The 21127-nt window shown below is 41.2% G+C and overlaps 2 protein-coding genes across 3 annotated transcripts in view; both read left to right on the forward strand.

The window, feature by feature from the left end:
• Nucleotides 1-31: 31 nt before the first annotated feature.
• Nucleotides 32-13709, forward strand: LOC118414530 (ras-related protein Rab-28-like). Its single transcript, XM_035818612.1, has 6 exons — nucleotides 32-261; nucleotides 1519-1615; nucleotides 9784-9872; nucleotides 10576-10705; nucleotides 11453-11556; nucleotides 11959-13709. Exons 1-6 carry the CDS (start codon nucleotides 187-189, stop codon nucleotides 12136-12138), a joined length of 675 nt encoding a protein of 224 aa, XP_035674505.1. The 5' UTR covers nucleotides 32-186; the 3' UTR covers nucleotides 12139-13709.
• A 3923-nt stretch (nucleotides 13710-17632) lies between these two features.
• LOC118415058 (sulfotransferase family cytosolic 1B member 1-like) overlaps nucleotides 17633-21127 on the forward strand; it is a 13763-nt gene continuing 10268 nt past the window's right edge. For both annotated transcript variants that reach the window (XM_035819453.1, XM_035819452.1), the window contains exons 1-5: nucleotides 17633-17899; nucleotides 18715-18882; nucleotides 19288-19505; nucleotides 19815-19956; nucleotides 20354-20448. In XM_035819453.1, the coding sequence (XP_035675346.1) occupies nucleotides 18753-18882; nucleotides 19288-19505; nucleotides 19815-19956; nucleotides 20354-20448 (585 nt within the window). In that variant the 5' untranslated portion in view covers nucleotides 17633-17899; nucleotides 18715-18752. The remainder of the gene's footprint in view (nucleotides 17900-18714; nucleotides 18883-19287; nucleotides 19506-19814; nucleotides 19957-20353; nucleotides 20449-21127) is intronic.

Genomic DNA, 21127 nt, shown 5'->3' on the forward strand with positions numbered 1-21127 from the left:
GACACGAGAATATGTGATAAACGTCATCACTACATGTGCATCACTACACCAAACACCTGTACATAGTTTCACCTGCGGGAGACAGCTGAAGACAGAGCGATGTTTACCTTGGAAAAGGTGCTGTAACGTCCGTCTAGTAATCTCAACTCTTGCCGGAAGTCTTCTGTAGTGCTCAGGGACGGAAAGATGTCGGACTCCGAGGATGAAAATCCAGACAAACAGCTCAAGATAGTGATTATGGGCGATGGAGCGTCTGGAAAGGTTGGTGCCAAAAAAAAATAAAGATTAACTCATCATAAGAAATTTCCTGGATCTCCCTATAAATCCAGGAAGATTACACAGCCAGAACTTAGAAATCTACCAAACTCCTAGACTTTAGAATTGTTATTGATAAACCATTAGAATATTTGATCACTGTGTTTGATTCTTTTTCTTAGCTTTCCAAATATTCAAATGTGTCACACAATATTTTTTGTTTGTAAATATAACCAAACATTGTAAACAATGTTGGGTTCATGTAATATGGAATAATGTTGCCATCATTTCCATGATAGTCGTTGACAAGTACTGAATTCACAAACATCCTTCTTTGATTCAATGATGATAAAGATTATCAAATCGGCCTGCATATTAAGATACTTCGGTAGTAGTGTAGTAACGTTACTGAAGTAGGTTTGGTCAAATAATGTCCTTGGTTGCTACAAGTTACATTTGTGGCACATCAAGATAGTAAATTGCACCGTCAATACATTGAAGCAGGAATTACCAACATACATTGTGCCGCCATGCAAAGTGTGTACTTCTTTATGATTAATAAAAGAAGTTCGTACAATTTGAAATGTAGCTCTTAATGGCAAAGAGGTCATCCTCAACTCGTGACCTCAGCTGAGGTGAAGCATGCCCCAGGCTCTGCAAGGGCAGTTGAGTAGTAATATTAGTGCCAGGGTACCCTGAGTAGTGCAATGTGTCTTTGCTACTAGTACTGCTCACTTTTTTTGGGCCATGAAGCACTCAAAATCACCTCTGCTCTTCTTGTGTGTTGTGTTCTTTTACATGGAGAAAACCCATGCCACTGGAACCAAGGAATTTGAACCAGATTTGTTGAGTGCTAGAATGCGCAGACTAGAATTGTGTTACTCTCCAAGCAGAGGTTATTCTCTGGCTGTTTTTTAATGTTTTTTAGTCATTTTTATCGGGCTTTCTATTTTTTATTGTATCTTGTATTGTCAAAATGGCATACTTCAAGAAACATTACAAAGTAGAAAGCCCTATAAAAACGACAAAAAAACGCAGCCTGAGCCTAACCTCTGCTTGGAGAGTAGGGCTGTGTAGCAGTGCTGTGTACCAGTACTTAACCATGAAAATGCCTAAGTGTATCTGTACCTGTACATGTCCTGATGTTACGTTTAGATCTTCTAAAAAAGCTTTTTGATAGATCATTTCATATGACATATGACACATATGACATATGACACCTCTGTCCACATGCTGATGTGATATATGTGATTGTTATTGCAGACGTCGCTGGCTGTGAGATATTCCCAGGAGAACTTTGGGAAACAGTACAAACAGACAGTAGGGCTAGACTTCTTCCTACGGAGAATAGTTCTACCAGGTAGGAATCTTTAAGAAATTGGGGAAAAGACAATGTATCTAGTACATGATATCGATATTGATACTGAAAAGAATATGAAATTATTAGGTCATCTCCTAATGATGTGATACTATAGCTAAGTAGCCTGAGTACCATCCTCTGTACTGACCGCTGGCTCAATCTTTTCGCTTGCCCCGTGGTTAGCAAGCGAAAGGATTGAGCCAACAGTCACTACGGAGGATGGTACTAGATGGCTAATACAGCTTATATTTCTAGTATCCATCCCCATTGTAGCTCTTTTACACTCAGGATAAAAGACACTCCGCATGCTACAAAAGGGAGGATACCAACAGGCCAATGAGCCATTGCATAGTAAAATGCTAAAGAATACCACTTAGGACTAATACTGTAATAGAACATGGTCTATGTGGACAAGTGATTACTATAGATAGAATTAATCCTTGTGTCAATACTTATGAAAAAATATCTAAGGGACCACCAGAAAGGCCAGGAGTTTTTTTCTTGTACAGGTATACATGTACTGTAAGTTCATTTATGTTCGCGAGCACTTAATTTCGCGAGTTTGAGCAAATCAGGAGTTCGCGAGATCTTTGAGTTCGCGAGCGGGTGTTTCAATTATTTTTCACAAGTTACGACCCGGTACTATGACGGTAGCAAGTGCCCCCCTCCCACCCATACCGCAACACCAGTCATGCCGTCAAAGGCGGCATTTACGCCTGGAAATTCATAGTTCCCCTTCAAACAATGTCTAAAGTTGATAAAGAATGTGTTTCTACCGAGCCACTATCTCATTGTTGAGCTCATTTCGGCCGTGATTTGACGACAGCGCACGGAACGCAACAGGGCTAATGACCTCTGATATGTCGCAATCACATTTTCCGCACAGGCTGTCGGGATACCCCAAGCCAAGCGACGCGGGCGCCATTTTGAAATTTTTTCAGTGTGAAAGACGGCGCTAAGTTTTAAACTTTCAGCGTAATTTGTGGACACAAGTTGTACACAAGAAGGTGAAGAGCTTATCTCCCATATTTACAGTAGTTCTAACTCAGAATTATGAAACGAACGTCTTATTTTCGGCATGTAAGCGGAGTTGTGTTTGCCACGTTTCTAGTCATGAAAATTCCCCGCTATTATTGTTGTAAAACTGCTGTAATTCCATAGCTTTTCTTGTATTTGTAAAGACGAGTACTACTCAGTTTTAATTTTTGCTTCATTCATAACTTGTAGAAATCTAGTAAGAAATGTAAATTAAGTAAATCGCAGCCACGGCGTGCACGTACTACTGAACAAAGCCGACATGTTTATTTTTTCTCCGTTCGCCAGTGGCACATATCTACACAAATAATGACTCCATGTATCGTTGATATGTTGAATTAACTTTTATTTCGATTTGAAAAGAATAAATGGTCTGTTATCAATTGAGTCTTGTCATTGGTATAAGTTCCTGTGTGAAAATCAACTCGCCCCGAACGGTTCGGACCGGTCCGAGGGCAGTCCGAGCGGTCCGCCTACGTCAAAGCCGTCCGGCCCGCGAGGCTGCCAGTCCGAGCGCCGGGCGGTGAACCGTCATTAAGTGGTTCAGCACGTTCGGCAGTTCAGGACCGCCGGACGCTTCGGGCGCCGTAAAACACTTAGAAAAAATTGCCGCCGCCCTGCCAAATTTTGTCTAAGTCCCTAAATTGTATGAAGCCGTGCGACAGCGCCCCCTTCCGTACACTAGGCGCAGCGGCCAGAAGAGCAGTAAAGTCCGTAGGTGAGACTATTAGACATTGTTAGAGGCATGCATTACGTCCATTATTGCGGGGCAACAGCCAGAGCGGGCGAACACTAATAGTAATAGCGTTGCACTATCGCCAGAACAATACAAAATGTACTATGAAAATTTAAAAAATTGAGATTTTTCTACCTTCAAATCTACAACTTTTCTTCTATATTATATTTTGGCCGCGACTAATGAATGGGTGACGTGTTTTCTTGTACATATATGTCACCACGCACGGCTGTCTGAAGTGAAGAGTAGAGTATAATACAATACTCAATAGAGTAGCAAAAACCAACTGATGGGTCTTCTAGTAAAGTTTACATACACTTATAAAATGCTGTTCATTTTCCAATTTCCAGCTTACAGTGTTGAGTCACCCTTTGAAGAATCTGCTCCGCTACTCAGTGCAGTTTTTCTGCATGTGCGAACGTTGCTCAGAAAGCCCGGCTGTCCAGTGTGCGAGATGATTTTGGAAAACACGGCGATCCCAGTTTCAGGCTGCACCCGCTGAAATAAACAGCGGGTTGATTGACATCCCGCCTGTGAGGCGCACGTGAGCGGCGCTCTGGTGGTCTTCCCACCAGACATTGGCCGTTGCCATGGCGCCATGCTGGTGGCAGCCGTTTGATGTGTACAGTGTGGGACAATCTATTTACTGGCTAGCCAATCGCTACGATTTGTACGAAATGAGTCGGAGACGTCGATTTTCACTGCAAATAATGAGCCACATGATTGGTTGTAAGAAACTGAAACTGAAATCCTATGCCCCACTATCAAGTTTCTTGGAAATTCATCTGAATATGGCGAGCCAAAGCACGTTGTTCAACCACGTGATTAAGACAATGCCAAAATTTTTGCAGTTACATATTGCCACATTTTGTGACATAATTTAGGTTGTGGGCCCTGTCCGAGTTTTATGGACGGGAAAATACGTCTGGGAGAACTGCGACAAATGCCTGTTTGTCTATTATGAAGTCGGCATGCTTGCTTGCCGACTTGCATGTCGGCTTGCTCTCTCCTTGCAGGAATATGTTAGTCTCTACCAGTACCAGACTCCGGGTCGCTGGAAAACCGTAGAAATAGAATGAATAGAAGAGTAAGCCGGCCAGGGAACAGTACGCGACCTGCACAGTTTGGATGCCCATCACGCCCACGCAGCGTTGAGTACGCGGATCACACCTACATGTTTATCCTCTCGACCATTATTAAAGGGTAATCTGCCACGAAGTACCAGTCGTATCTCGTACACTACCAAATGCCGTGCATGCAGCATATAAAATCTTTATTGACACGACAAAAGTAAAGCGACTTTCGTAAGGTCTATAACTAAACAGACATATGAATATCTATAGGTATGAACAAGTCATTGTTACGAAGTCTGTTCTCATGAAGAATGAATATGTTTTAGTCCTGTTTGTCTCTTTATTTTTCTCTAGCGATAAATGAGAAAAAAGTCTTAAACACGTAACAGCAGATACCGCTTGGATAGTGGCAGTGGCATGGCGAATAAGAATTCGGCACGCCGTATTTCGTTTCTAAATCACACGAACGCTATATTGTCCGTTCTGCTGTCGTGTTTGATTTACTAACTACATTGCCCACGCCAATAAAATCGTTGTCTTCCAAGCGCAGTGTAATAAAGTACTATAAGAAGAATAAACGACAATGCTATTGTAGGTCACCCTGGCACCTGAGGTCTTCACCATACGACTCGGGATTGATCATGCTCGCACGGCGTTAAAACGGGCGGGGAAAAGTTACAGACCACCATTGTTTTCTGTAGAACTAAATATAATCTTTCTACCCTATGATTAAATAATTGTCTCTGGCGCTTTACAAATAAGACGACATTGTGCGCTACGTTTCGATTGACTGTCATTGTACCAAGCGACGATTCTGTCCAAATGTGCAATAATACGGGAGATAATGTTGAAAATGTATTTAGCATCTTTATTGCCTTTCATGGCGTCCGGCATTATCTCGCCTTGTGGACAATACCTAACATGATTTGTGAAGTGCAATATTTTGAATGTTTCTCACTTACCAAAATTTCCACCATCGTTTGGAGTCAAAGCGCATGCTTTGGCCGGAAAGGAACTTGTGAGCAGTACCTGGTTGGATCACCTGTTGGACGACCTGTAGCAGCGAGACTTCAATCGACTCTCTGAAAACGTGTTGAGTTTGACCAGTGATATTCCCCTTGACATTATATCAAGAAAGTGGGACTAAAAACAAGTACAGTGCTGTGTCACGCTGGAGTACGGTATCCAAAACAGGACACGGGGAACGGTTAGCCGAACATCTAACGCCACCATTTTATATGCATATTGTTGTTAGAAGCGTTAGAACTACTTTATCATTTTGACCTGTACTTAGCTTTAAGAGCATAAACGTACAATAAAAATTCGAAAATATATTACTCGTTAGTCGAAGCGACGACTGGATCAAGAAACGCCGTGGATGGCTGCATCCAGCACGTTACACTTACAGAAGGAGAGACTATGCACTACCCGTGCGTCGTAAATTGATAGGGGTTGGGGATGGTGACGCACAATCTAGGGGTCAGTGTCATGTTCCCCTGAGAAATTTGGACGCTTCATCCTTCGTAATATGAAAGGTTAGACTTAGAGAACTGCCCTGGATCTGGCCAGGGACAGGCGGATCTCAGGACACGCAACAGTGCCTCCCGAACCGTTCTGAACGTTCGGACCGGCTATCACGATTATTGTCAGCAGGGTGTCAAGCTTGAAAGACTCCCCTGTCTGCCCCTGGGGATAACATGAGCATTGCGCGTGCGTCGCGGTCATTTCAAATTGAAAACTCATCAGTAAACCGTTTCCTGATGTCCTGTGTTATTTTTCCGCTTTTTAGTCTTATACTAAGGCTAAATGTACAGACTATCATGGATAAGTTGGAAGAGGTGTCGCGTGAGGGGTTTGTACGTTGTCGTTTCGGGTCAGGATGCATCAAACTGCCATGGAGAGATGGAAAAGGACTAGCAACACAAACAATTTGTGTGGAATTATGTTCTGGTGCTGTTCCAACCGACTGCCGAAACTTCCGTGGAATACGAACGGACTGGAATGCAAACATCCCTTCTTGTTCAAGACTGAACTGGTAAGAAACTGTTTTACATCGTTTAGCTGTGTTACCAAGTGTGTTAGATGTGAAATTATCAACAGCACAGTCAAAATCCTGGCTAACTGAAGGCATGTATTTTTTCCGCACTTACTGGGACTCCTGTGGGCTGTATTATGCACAATGTTGTTTCAGCGCCCATTTTCGTGGAAACACAGTGGTATGATGACGTAATTTTCACTTGTTGCAGCAAAGAGGAAGTCATGTTTCCACGTACCGTTGCAAATTATATCATAAATATAACCTTCTCGGCGAAGATAATGATGTGATTATGATCGTCTTACAATTTCCGCATACACCACTGATCGGAGGTAATTTTAAATCCATGACGAAGGTAACGAAGTTGTTTCCTCAATGTCCCGGGTTTGATAAAACCTCCCTGGTTGGGGGCAACGTTCTCACGGGCCGGACATGTCGGAGCCAGGCGGATCTCTGGACACGCCACAGTAAATCCCGAACCGTTTGAACCGTTCGGACGGGCTATCGGGATTATTGTCAGCAGGGAGTCAAGCTTTAGAAACTCGCCTGCCTGCCCCTGGGGATAAAACCTGTGAAATTCCAGCGAAGTTGTTTTCTTCTCTGTACTTCAGTAGCGTATCTTGGTTGTGTACATGCCCAATGTTGTGTAACAACTAAACGCACAGAACAAAGACTAAACTGTAGACTAAGCGTAATCTGAATTAGCACGTCAGGTGTCCATGTCCATGCTTCATATAGAGTAGAGAGAGTAGAGTACAACTACAACTGAAAAATATTAATATCAACGTTCCATAGAATTACTTCTCCTCACCATGGCATACTAGTAACTTCCTCCCAAGGACGTTATATCCATGTCCTCACGAGCGGAATTTCCTCGACAATTATCCTCCCCGTTTAATATTGTTCCTCCTTACCAACTTTTCAAAAAGCGTTTATTTACTTGTGCCGCAAGTAAAGATTTCGCCTGCTATTCACACATGTGCCTTTGACGGGCATAAAAATCTATCAAGCGATGTGAAAGTTGAAACGTCTACGGCGTAGGTTAACAATAATCCTCTAGGGTGACGTCTTTTAATCTCTACTCATTCAATCAACATTGTATGATATCACTCGTGGTACTTCTGAAGCCTTCTGAATATCGTTGATTTTACAAAAGTTAATGAAATCACATGCACAATAACTATACACTAGAGACAAGCAGATTTTACATCCTATTTGCTTTGCTGAATAATTTAAGTAGATTCTAGACTTACGGCCGAAGCTCAAAGGTGCGGCCGGACGTTGCAATTGGTGATTTTGCCACCCTTCCAGAAATTGGAGACCCGTTGTAGTGTGACATTTTGATTCCTGCCCTACGAATCGGTCTGGTAGGCGGCTGTCCCCGGAGACCAGTTTTGCGGCCAGTCTTGTCAAAAGTCGCTTACAAGTGCGCAAAGTAAATTTACTGCCGAAAGATTCCAATAATAATTGTGCAGACGTTTTATAATACGGACAGCATGACACCCAGCTAGCGGATATATGGTTGCTAATTATTTTGTCGGTCGCCACGCGATGATGGACAGCGGCACGCCTCTATACCTAAAGTTTCGCGCTGTGTGGGTGTGGCCTAGCCACTGGCTCGCAAATTGATATCTGGATCGTATTTTCCCGTCTTTGAATAACTTGCTCGTGAAAAAAGGCAAGAAACACAAAGGAAATGGGTATAATGACGACATCATTCTTAGTGGTATTCCTGTCAATGGATGTGCAAACTGTGCCAAAAATTAACACATGGAACGTAAAATAAACAACAAACAACGAGTTATAGACATGTGCGCACTTGTCGGGCGGCTGTCCCAAAGGACCGGGAGGCTTCAATCAAGTGTGGGAGAGTTCAATTCACGTATGGGGGCCAGCACCTATATCAAAACTAGTCTTATTTTAGACACGTAGAATAGTATTTTGTGGCACTAGATTAACATATATTACCATTCAATATTTAGATACAACTTTCTTTCAACAAAATACAATAAAGCTCAACACACACCAACAAAATGTTTGGCTTCTTCTTAGGATCGTCTTCTTGTTTACGTTTGAGATGGGGTCACTGAACCCTCGCCGCCGCTGGGTGCGTAACGTGCCTAGCGTTAGCATGAATATATTAGGGCATTCAATGATGTTATAAATGAATCTTCTAGATTATGGACTTGAATGTATATCATATATTAGTGATAGTGTCTCCGCCACATGTTTGGTAACCACGCTTCAGTCAGAAAGACACCAGAAATCCATTACTTACGCTTTGTACATGGTTTGTGCGGGCAATCAAATGTTTCCTGGGACTCCGCACGCACATAACGTCAAAGTGAGGGCACATGTGATTTACATTGATTGTCTTGCGGCTGGTGTCATTCTGTAACTTCAAGCCGTCATTAATATTTTGTCTATAGGAGCGCTGGCGGCAGAGGGATGAATTGCATTCAAATTCTTTCTATTTTGTGACGGCATTCCGGCGGTTCAGACCGTCCGAACTGTTTGGGCAGCGATTTCCACCTCACAACAGCACGATTTTACGCATTTCACGGGTGTTTTGGAGGTACAGTTGCCATGTAAATTGGTGGTTCGCAGACGTCCGCAGACGTCCGAGCCGGCGCCCCGCGGTGCTCTGCACGCCCCCAGACGGTTCGGATCGCTTTGTTGCTATGGGAACCGCCCGTTCGGCCGTCCGGCCCGGGCGGAGCTGTACCGGCTCGAACCGTTCGAACGGCCCGCTCCAGGCCGCCGCCCGAAAGCGTTCGAACCATGCCGTCCGGGACCAGTCCGGGACGTAGTCCGGGCTAGTCCAAGCGGCCAATCTGGACCCTTTTCGGCCGTCCGAACCGTTCTGCGAACTGTCGAGCGACCGTCCCGTCCGACCGACCCGTCCGACACCCGGACTATTGCATGGTTCGAACTGACGGTTCATGCCGGTCCGGACTAGTCCGGGACGGGCAAATTTTCACACAGGTTGCTATCCTAGTACACACGTAGTTGAGACTGGATTTTTGGACGGAAGGTGTGGGGAGGAGGACAATGTTGAACATGCATGTTCGCGAGTTGATGACTTCGCGAAGAGAAGGTCTCAGCGAAATACGCGAACTTAAAAATCTCGCGAACTTAAATGAACTTACAGTATATCATTCAAAGACAATATTTAGGCTTCTCCACAAAAACAGTGCTTACACCAGCTTTTTTGGAAAAGCACTTGTTTTTGTATTGGAGAGTTTAAACTTAAAATATTGTTTGATTGGTAAACCTCATTGTATTGCAGGTAACATCCATGTGGCCCTTCAGCTGTGGGATATTGGTGGTCAGACCCTTGGAGGAGGCATGTTGGACAAGTACATATTTGGGGCACATGTGAGTGATACATTAAGCCATCCAATTCTATGGTGTATGGTTTTAAGTTTCAATTAGAGTGAGCCTCATGGAAGCACAGTGTAAAGATTGGCTGACTGCTGCCTACCCCTGTATCAGGTATCCCAGCAGCAGTATATTCTTATACTGGATACTACTACTAAGATGTGGTTACTGCAAATCTTGCAACTTAAGTAATGGTTTTACTTTCAAGGTCTTTGGAATTACCTTTGCGTGACTGCAGAATGAAGATACCCTTTCAATGTACATTTATTGCGACTTGACTGCAGACCTAGTACTGTTTCTGCTGACAATTGAAAACACCACTGTGACAGAAATCTTTATTTGCCTCCCACTGCAAAGTATCTTAAAACCACCACGCAAGATAAATTGACAGTATTCAGACTTCAGCGAAGGAAGCAAAAAATAAATGTGTTTGATATGGGGCCCAGATTGACAGATGGCACCATTTGTAAAAACAGGAGTCATAAATTAAGAATAACTACTGGTAATGTAAATGTGAATATGGCTGAATACTTGTTGGTATATTCAGCATAGTTACACTGTGCAACTTAGGCTTTCAATTCTAACTGTTTACGTTTCCTTTAAAGGCAAGGAAAAGTATATATCAATCTTATAGACATATGGGGGACAGAAATTGTTCATATGGGAGAGATTGTTCATATTCCATGCAATTTCTTTACAGGGAATCCTACTTGTGTATGACATCACCAACTACCAGAGTTTTGACAACCTGGAGGACTGGTATGAGAAGATACGAGAAGTGTGCAAGGACCAGCCCAAACTTCCACACATCGCCCTGGTGGCCAATAAAAGTAAGTTTTCAGAAGGGTTGATGGAAAGAGCAGTCCAGTATAGATGATGGAAGGCATGGTCCCTTAGGTTACTTACAACAACAACAAAAAAAGAGTAGCTAAGGCTGGTTGATACATCATTGTTTGTTTGTATGTCTATATTGGATACCTGGTAAACCACCCCAAGGCAGAGCACACCAGGTTTGCACTGAAGAATGCAAGCATATCCGGACAGATTAACTTGATCCACTCACTCCAGAAAGGACGCCCACTCTTTTCAATAAGTGTACTAGGTTCTTCACATGCTCGAGGCATGACTCAAGCCAAACATGAGACCTCCATGTAACGTCCCATTCAAGGGGCAGCCCCAACAGAAGCTAGGTACTCATTTTACCTGAGTGTCAAGTAAGGAAAATTGTGTGAATTGCATTTTCCAAGGGTACAATATCTTGTAGTCCCTGCATATGTCTGTTATGTCTGTTATCAGTGACCTGTACCTAGCCCGTCGAGGCATGAATGTACAATAAAGGTCTTTCAATCAATCAATCAACATTGAGGCATGTCAGAGTAATAAAAACAGGACCTCGATCTGTGTTCTAGGCCAAACACCCTAGCAGTACACCACAGTATTGTCTTGATCTGATTTAGTCGTCTTGTCTTTTGTTTGTAATTCCAGTACGAACTTTGCATGATAGCTTGACACGTGCACCCAAAACTCTTACATGGTATATAATGTATTTGTGTTAATCTATGGTTGTTTTAACCCAGGTGACCTGGAGCACATGAGAACTGTCAAACAGGAGAAACATCAGAGGTTTGCCACAGAAAATGGCTTCACCTCCCATTTTGTCTCTGCCAAAACTGGGGATTCTGTGAGTATAAAATCATATATACATGTTGTACATATGTGTAATAACTGGATATCCAAAACATTTGAGAAACATATATTCAGGTTTGAAGTCTGAATAGGGATGTTTTGCTTTTGGTGTATCTTTTTTGGTGTCTGTGTTTCCAAACTCATTTCCAAAAGCTTCGTACATTGGGAACACTGACAGGAATTCAGGTCAAAGATTTCAGAATAGATTATCAAAGGTTATCTACTTTCCTGTCTCCAATTTCCTGCTTTTTTTGTATGTCTGTCGCCTTCTGAGATCTAGCAAGAAATGCATCTTAGACAGAATTAGGCAGAAATTCACAATTATAATGAATAAAGCAAGAAAATAGTTCAATCAGAGGTATGAGATTTGGGATTACATGTTGTTGTTTTCTCGCAGGTGAACCTGTGTTTCCAGAAGATTTCTGCTGAGATCCTGGGGATCAAGCTGACCAAGCCGGAGGTGGAGCAGCAGACCAGAGTAGTCAAGGCAGACATAGTCCAGTACAGTAACGCCGAGTCCGTGCCACGTGCGACGCCGCAACAAAACACCCGCAGCTCGCTCTGTTCTGTACAGTAACGGGCAACTTCATACCCAGTTGGACTTGTTTTTTCCACACATTAGTCAAAAGTGAGACGTGAAAAGAGACATTATCCGGAGATGAAAAAGATATCTCTGATGTATACTATTCCAAGAATTTATTTTATGTACATGGTTGTTGATATTATGTTTATGATGACGAAAATGGGTGATACTGTAAATGTTGAAGTTTTTGCGATGGTTTAATGGTTTTTTGGTTTCGTGTTAACTCAAAACTGCCGCTGAATGCTTCCTCTGCCCGCCTTTCTTTTTTGTTTGAACCGCAATGTAAAAATTACTGCAAACAATCAATTTTTTCAGTACTGTAAACTTAAAGGCATTTACAGTATACCCACTAACCTTGATCTTGTAAGTTATAAGCTTCATGCATCTCCAATACAGATATTTGGAGTGACTTAAGTCATTTTTCATTGAACAACGTATTTCCTCCGGATGAATTTGAAGACTTTTATTTATACGATAGACAGACCCCGAGCCCTGGCCAATTCCATCAAAACATAGAAATGCATTAAATAAGCACATAAAAATGCAGATATTTGTCTAACATGCAGCCACTCTTTCATTGGTCAAAACATTGAATGCCATGCTATCATTGGTTGAAATGCTAATTCAATAATTGTGATGGGCAGTCTGGATCAGTCTATTGTTAAGTGTACATTTGGTTTCAATGTCAATGTGCCATGTGCAAATGGTTGTTTACCCATGGGTTGAATGTTTTGTAGATAAGTACGATAAGTGTTTCCCTTTCAATTTTACTTGAATTTGATCACTGTATCAATTTAAAATGAAGGTAGGTACCTGTTACTGTCCAAAATGTTTTGATCGAAATGACAAAGTTCTTTGTACACAAACAATGAGTTAACACACGTTTCAGTGACCTTCTTTTACCTTCCTCAGGGCAATGCTCAGACTGGCTCTCCTTGGCACTGCAGCTAGATGTAGCTACTGCAATGTGAAGAATGCAGTCCTGAACGTGACTGTGTTTGTATCCCCCCTCATTATGATTCATGCCTATAGTAGATTTCTGATCCACATTGCCTCCTTAATCCAACAAGTGCATCTCTTGTCCTGTCGATCTGTCATCTAGGCCATTTGTTTTTTGCGATGTGGTCTGTCATTTCTGATATAAACTCCGTCAAGTTAAGGACTGCATTCTTCAGGCTGCTGCAGCGACACCTAGCTGCACGGCTAAGAATTACAACCAGTCAGTGTTGCCTTGAGTAAGGTGACAAATGGTCACCAAATTGTCACATAGATAACACCATTTTGGTTGCATACAAAAACTCTTCACTGATGTTTGATTTAATTGTGGCAATAATTAGGGCGAGGCAATAATGAACATTGGGACCATGTCTGTTTCACTTCTAGGTAAACTACTGGTACTGGTAGTTTGAAAGGAATAGAATTTAGACTTTGTGAAGTCCCCATATATTGTACATATGATTGTTACAATGGAGCAGCACTCGGTTTAAGGCTTACTGTAGTTGCTTAGAATTTTTGTGGCTGTTCACTGTGTGTAACTTATGTTCATAAATGTACTGTTTCTACAAAATGTTGCAAGACTTGCATATTTGTTGTCACTTAAAGTAAACAACTTAAGAAAGGGTTACAGAGGTTAAAGATGATGTATCAATGATGTTTTAAAATCCAGTTTATGTTTAGATAAATGTATTTTTAGCTAGCATTCAAGCTAACCCCCATAAAATGTTCTCTACTTTGTTTTGGTTGATTCATGTAAAATGTTTCCTTTGTCCAGGAGTTCTGTTTACTATATGAATGACCAGGTGGCCCTTATGTACAGGTGGTCACTTGTACAGGTTTGACTGTATATCATGGACAGGTGGTCCATGTGTAGAGGTGATACTATATATCAATGGCCAGATGGTCCTTGTATAGAGGTGGAACTGTATATCAATGGCCAGGTGGTCCATATGTACAAATGTAGTGGTGGTCGCTTGTACAGGTTTGACTGAGTGTATAGTCAATGGTCAAGTGGTTCTTATGTAGAGGTGGAACTGTAAATCAATGGCCATTAGGTCCTTATGTAGAGGTGGTTGCCTGTACAGGTTTATTTGACTGTACCTAAACCTGCATCAAAGGCACCAGAAATTATCCTAGCCTGGTATCCAGCCATATTTGCAAAGAGGACAGAAGAGACTCGGGAGCTATAATGCAACTGGATACCAGGCTAACTGATATCCCCCTCAGTCTTTTTTGCAAATGTGTTTTTTTATTTTATTTTTGTTTGATGGCAAATTTTTATTGCAGTTTTTGAAGTGAGTTTATATTACCTTGCACTGTAGATTATTGTTAACATTTCTCTGATCAGAATTTGCTATCTCTACTTTCTGCATTCAGTTGAAAAGTTTTTCTTGAAAAACCCTTGAAAGACTTGAGCAATTGTAAAATCAAAGACTCTACAAGTTGTCTTGAAGAGAAGTTGAATGTTGCTTTATAAACCTTATCACGGCGAAAGAGTAATTAGCAAAACTATATTCATCTGATACTAAGAACCGGGGCAGAAAAAGACAACATTGTAAACGTTGAGGAATACACAGTGTACACATACTGATAGTATCAGTATCTTGTATTTGTTTATTAAGGTCATATGCATGTTGATTTGTTAATATGGATGACATCTAGATCTGTGTGCACATTAAGTTTTGTCCATTTCCAAAAAAAAGTCTTGGCTATACTGTAAATCCTACAAAGCAGATGCAAGATGAGCAAATATATGCCATAAATGGCCAAAGAAAATTGGATGCTATATTTGTAGAATGCCCATATCAAGTTCAAGTCAAAGAAGAAGATGAAAAATGATAAAAATTCCTCGTTATGCCTGTTCAATCATTTGGTTGACATTCCTGACCACATTAGATTTCATAACGAAGGCAACTTTTTTTGCCAAACGTTTTTTGCTTGCAGTTTCAGGGTTCCCAAATGATGTCATCCATGTAATTCAATCAATATGGCCCAACCCTACAAGCAAAATGTGTTTGTGAATTAGAGTCGATTCCATATTACCGAGAGGGTGTTTCTTGCCTTTTGTTCTAACAATTTGGAAATCTTTGTAACAATCTAACTGTGATAGGTAACTGTTTAGAACTATTTACAACATCTATGTGACGTTCTAAATGTTTCTATAGTATTCAAACATGTTAGAAACATTTCTAACATCAAATGCATTATTTCTGTTACTTTCTAAACTGTTCCAACATAGATGCATCATTTGTGATCACATGTTCGAACATGGAAACAATATGATGAAACTGGGTCAGTGGGCTTGGAAGAGGGCAATTCACACATCCCTGCCAAGTGCAGGAAATTATGTCTGTCTGCCACCTTCTCACAAAAGACTCATCAGTGTATACTAAAGAAAATCTAAAAATAGAAGAGCCAAACAAAGGACCAAGCTTGGCAGCTTTGTTTATGGGGTCAATAAAAGTTTTTATGGAGGGAAAAAATGACACAAAATGTTGGAACATGTTGGAACAATAACAAAAACACATAGATGTTTGAAAATTGTTCTAAATAAAGAGATAATGATATCATTACTTTCCCAAATGTTCCAACAAATATAAAAAAGGTTCAAACATGTTCAAACTTTCATTTTGAAATGTTTGAACAATTTCGAACTTTAGTGACTGAAATGTTCTTTTACTCAAAATAGTTCAAACTTATTACAAATATTATTTCAAAACCATCTCGGTGACTTGGAATTGACTACTAGGACATAAGTTTTTTTGAAAATGCAGGAACCACAAGTTTGTCTCATGTCAGGAAATATACGGGGATACTCTCTTTTTTGTGTCAATCTTAATTATGTACATAAGTGTCAACCAATAGGCACCTGACTTTCTGTATAGCTGTTTAACCCGTCTAACCTGTATGTGTATATTTTGTACCACATGCTTTTATGTTTAATGTGTCAGAAATATGATATCTGTCTGATATTAGAGAAACCACTGTTCTGACTGTTCCCAGTGTTTGCATTTTGTGTTTTACCTTGCTGTATTTTAGTATGTAACTTGAGACAATGTTTTGGAGTTGTGTTCAGCCCTACCCAGTAGCACCCAGTAAAGAAAGACACATTTTTTTTCAATGTTTGGTGTTCAAAATTCATTTTCAGGTCATGTTGATTTCATTACATGGATGGCATCCTCTGGGAACTAAAAAAAAGATTAAGTTTGGCAAAACAATTACGGGATCTGAGTGGTCAGGAAGGTTGAACGAATTAACACATTCACAGTATGGTATACCGAACAATATTATTAATTTTTTTCAGATCTTCTTTGGCATTCTACAACACTCCTATCCATTTCTGATTTTAGACGTCTTTAAACGTCCTAAAATTAATGCACAGCCACGGATGCCATCCACATAATTAAATCAACATCACCACACATATCTTCACCACATACATGTCATCACCACATACATTTCATCACCATATACATGTACCTACTTCAAATGAAGAAAATTCACCTGTATAAGCCTCACCCGTTGCTGGTGATATTACGCAATATCTTGGGAAGGCTTTGCTAAACTGGTAGAGGTTTGCCCTTTTGTGGGCGTGGACTTAAAAGTTAAACAAGCGGTTACCCAATCAGAGAATCGGATTTACCTAAAAAACGTTCATACGATTCTCTGATTGGCTGTTTAGATAGAGGACATGCCACAAGTGGAAACCTTAGCACGGTTTAGCAGTCTCTTCAAGACAAACTAGTATTATATCGTGAGGCAGTGTAGGTTGTGCGCATTCCCCAAACAGACGTTTCGGTCGTACGCGTGAGGATCGCGGTGGCCAATTTACTCCTCTGCTAAACTCCTTCCCCAGCTTATGTTACTGTCTTATGCCACGGAGGAATCTGCTTGGAGATTGCTAGAAGCCTGCTTCAGTCAAAGTTCATATACAGAAACAAACCCTACAGTACCAAAGACGTATGCTAGGGGGCCCAAAATAGATATGCGTACACAATGGCTATGCAACTGCAAGTATAGCGGTGGCCAATTTACTCCTCTGCCGGCTTAACTCATTCCCCAGCTTATGTTACTGTCTTATGACACGGAGGAATCTGCTTGGAGATTAAGGATATAGTAGTGATCAGGACATGTAGCCTTAAAATAAACCCGGCCACTTCAATTTTCCTGACCGAAACCTCTGCTTGGAGAACACTAGTAGCAGCTGCTAGTAGGTTGTGTGTGTCGGTGCAAAACTCAGGTTTAACCTCCATGGTGGGTGTGAGAACCAACGTCCCTTTATTTGGTTCGGGTTAATAAATATGATATTTTCCGTGTGAACGTAGCGGATTGTTAAAGAACTAATACTGCAAATGCATTTCAGTTCGCGGGAATTTAATCTCGCGGTAGTGGGGAAAAGGGACTTTTCGCGGTGGTTTTAAGTTCGCCGTAGCACCGTGCATGCACTGTAGTCTCTTACTGCCATGGAAAAATGTTCGCGGTGGTTTTAAATTCGCGGTGAAGCGGCCACCGCGAAAACCGCGAACATTAAACCACCGCGAACATTTCTGTATTTACAGTAATCCGAAGAGCGGTTATACCGGCTATACAAACATGGACTTTCAGACGCATCCCATCTCCAACTCAGTGAGTTCATCTGGAGGTCAGCAATATAATTACCCGCCTCCAGCGTAAATATTAACCTGAGTCAGCGTCTCTCAGAGAGAAGACTTGTGTGCCTCCCTTACCGAGTCTTCCTCGTTTTTCTCAAGAACAAAAGGTGAGTACCACCAAACTGTAACGGATGGTAATACCAAGTGTTAGACACCGGCTAGATATACATATTGTATACAGCTGGTTTGAAGTCTACTGTAGTTTTACTGACCTAGCTGTTGACAACTTTAAAAGTAGGTCGTTGCTTGTGTGTGGTGCACGCAAATGCTCCTAGGCCTGAACATTGTTGTTAGCTTTCGTTTTGAAATAGGCTACAATGATGATCCATTTTCTTCAATTTTGTCATATATTTAAGACGAAAAGGCAATCAATATGCAATTTTAAGTGTTGATATGTATGTTAGAATATATGAAAAATTACAAAATCTCTGCAGGTGGTACAAGAAAAGCAAGCCGGTTACGTAATTATGTCACTTAAAATGCACTGACGGTTTTGGTGTTAGAAAAAAATTTTAATGAGCTCCAAAAACTGGTATATGAAATGTAAGATATGTATGTGTTAAGTTCACTTTTATTACAGATTCGCTATATAAGTGGAAATCTGTTTTATGATTGTCGGCATCTTACACTACACATTCGGTCAACTAGTTAGACAAAAGCAGTATATTGCCAGTACGTCCCAAGATACTGTACAATCATGGATTATTAGTCGGTGCTTCAGTACCGCATGGACATGAGTGTAGTTAGGACTAGTACTTTTTATATAATTCGGCCGTTCCAAGCTGCAGTACCATCATTGATTGCTAGCCGGTGCTTCAGTACCGCATGGCATTCCTGACGTAAATAAATTTTGTTCTCAATAACAACATGACTATTGTCATATTTGCTACTTATTTCTATTTTTTTGTAAAAACCTTGAAAGGTTGTTCAGACGTCGACACCACACGGAAGCTACTGAAGATGGAACAGTGGTTTGAATACAAAGGAGCCTTCTTTGACCACCGGGTGGTGTCAAAAGAGACGCTCGACAACATGCCTGATTACATCATACGCGATGATGACGTCGTCATTCTGACTTATCCAAAAGCAGGTAGGGATGATAACGCATTAAAATGCAAATGTGAAGATAACTTAGTAAATAGTTACGCTTTCATATTCAACCCTGCAGGTCTGTGACACCTCCCTCGGTGCAACTACTGTAACAATAATACATGTACGTTTGTGTCCGCATTTCTAACGCTGTAGCAGCGACACTTAGCATGCAGTTCGAAGGGGAACCACTCATTTTGCCCCGAGGAAGGTGACAGACGTCACCAAAACCAATGAGGTTTACATCTATGCCGAAACATCCGCCCTTGTGAACATGAATTTGTTGTACATAAACATATACATATGCATATAACGTTATATATATATACCAAGGAGGTTAAAAAAGGATTTTTACCTCCTTGCACATAAACATGCATTTTTTGTCATGTGGGGCATATTTTGTCAGGCACAAACTGGACCATTGAGATCGTCAACAAGCTCATGAGAGCAGCTGGGAAGACGGACATGGAGGCAAAGGACATCCCGTGGTTTTTTGAAGGGACGTTGCCCGAATTCGGCAAGCCAGGTCACGTGATCGTGGAGGACCACCCATCGCCGAGGATCGTTCACACCCACCTTCCCTGGCACCTGGCCCCGAAAATGGTTTCCAGCCCGAAGGGCAAGGTATTCGGTACTCTGTTTTTATTCAACTACAGTAGAAGCCAGTTAACTGCACGACAGATAACTGCACACTTCTTTCAATTGCTGGATAACATCGCTTTCTTGCACCATCCATATAATTTCACGAAATACGCTGGCAAATGGGGTGTGCGATTAAATGGATTCTACTAGTATGTCAGCCTCGGAGGGAGGCTTGTGTTTTCCAGGTTCGCGATGGCAAACCTACTGTACAATCGACCGCGTCCATGGACGTCGATATAAAAGATATGAATCGTCAGAATTCTAATATTTCTATTCCATTCTTTCTTTCAGGTGAAGGTCATAGTGGTGATGAGAAACCCAAAAGACACGGCGGTGTCCCTGTACCATTTTCTCGTCAAGTTCGAACGTTTAACGGGCATACAGTCTGTCACATCATGGGACAAGTGTGCAGAGGATTTTCTGAATGGGATAGGTACGTCATATCGCAATTAATGACCTTTCCAAATACTAGTATAAGATTTCCTTTTTTTCGGATCTTTTCGACCTCTGTCGTTTTTCAAGGGTTCTTCGAAAAAGATGCGTCTATTTACAGGTGTGAAGAATGCCAAACCACTGTATTCTCGGAAGAAATATTTGCACTCACGTGACTATCACGTGGCTATCGCGTGATTACCACATGACTATCACAAGACTATACATATCATCCGTCATGTTGGATGGTTAAGGTAAATTGTCAAGATTACTTCTTAAAATGTGTATAATTTTTTCTAATATTTGTTGTTGTTGTTCTTGTTTAACGTCTATCATTTCCCTAGACGTGGTCTCTTGGCATTTATATACTAATATATATATATTTGTTATTTGTTTAGCTCCAAATGGTGACTTCTACGACCATGCACTTGGCTGGTGGCAAATGCGAGACGACCCTCACTTCCTGTTCCTTAAGTATGAAGACATGAGGAAGGTGTGTATGCACGTGGACATTTTTAGGTTTAAGAAGGAGCAAATGTCTTCAGGATATCTATTCAAATCACCGAAAGTTAAAAAGACACAAATTATCTGCAGTATTTTTCTTATCATAGATGTATAAATATTTGTATGCATAATCATTTTTGTTTGTGGTATTGCATAGTACATTGGCGTTTAATGTATTACATTCAATTGTATTTTGCGTTTTGTAACCGCATTGTAAACACCTTATGAAATACCCGTGCATACTTGTACGTTTCGGATCGCATCTGTTAGCAGCGACACCTAGCTGCAGTTCGAATAGTGGGGAAGGTGACAGACGGTCACCAAAACGTCTGCTTGAACAACACTTTATAGTGTTACAGAACTTTGTTATCTATTACGTCGATGTAGGTTAGACATCCAGGTAATAAGATACGCCAAAAATAGTTACTCAAGCAACTGGATATGGTTTTGAAACGGTCAGACGTTTCGGAAAGAATCCACTTTCCTTCGTCAGTGACACTGAAGTGATCTGCTAGAAACAGGTCTTTTATACTCTAACTATGAATGAAGACAATTTCAGATGTCCAATAGGAAAGGTTGTAAGACAATTCAGACTGAAGACAATTTGGATTCCAAAGAAAACAAAGCTAAGCCAAAGTCAAGCTGAAGACAATTGGATTCTTAGCCTG

This window comes from Branchiostoma floridae, chromosome 4 (genome assembly GCF_000003815.2).
Source record: "Branchiostoma floridae strain S238N-H82 chromosome 4, Bfl_VNyyK, whole genome shotgun sequence".
NCBI lineage: Eukaryota > Metazoa > Chordata > Leptocardii > Amphioxiformes > Branchiostomatidae > Branchiostoma > Branchiostoma floridae.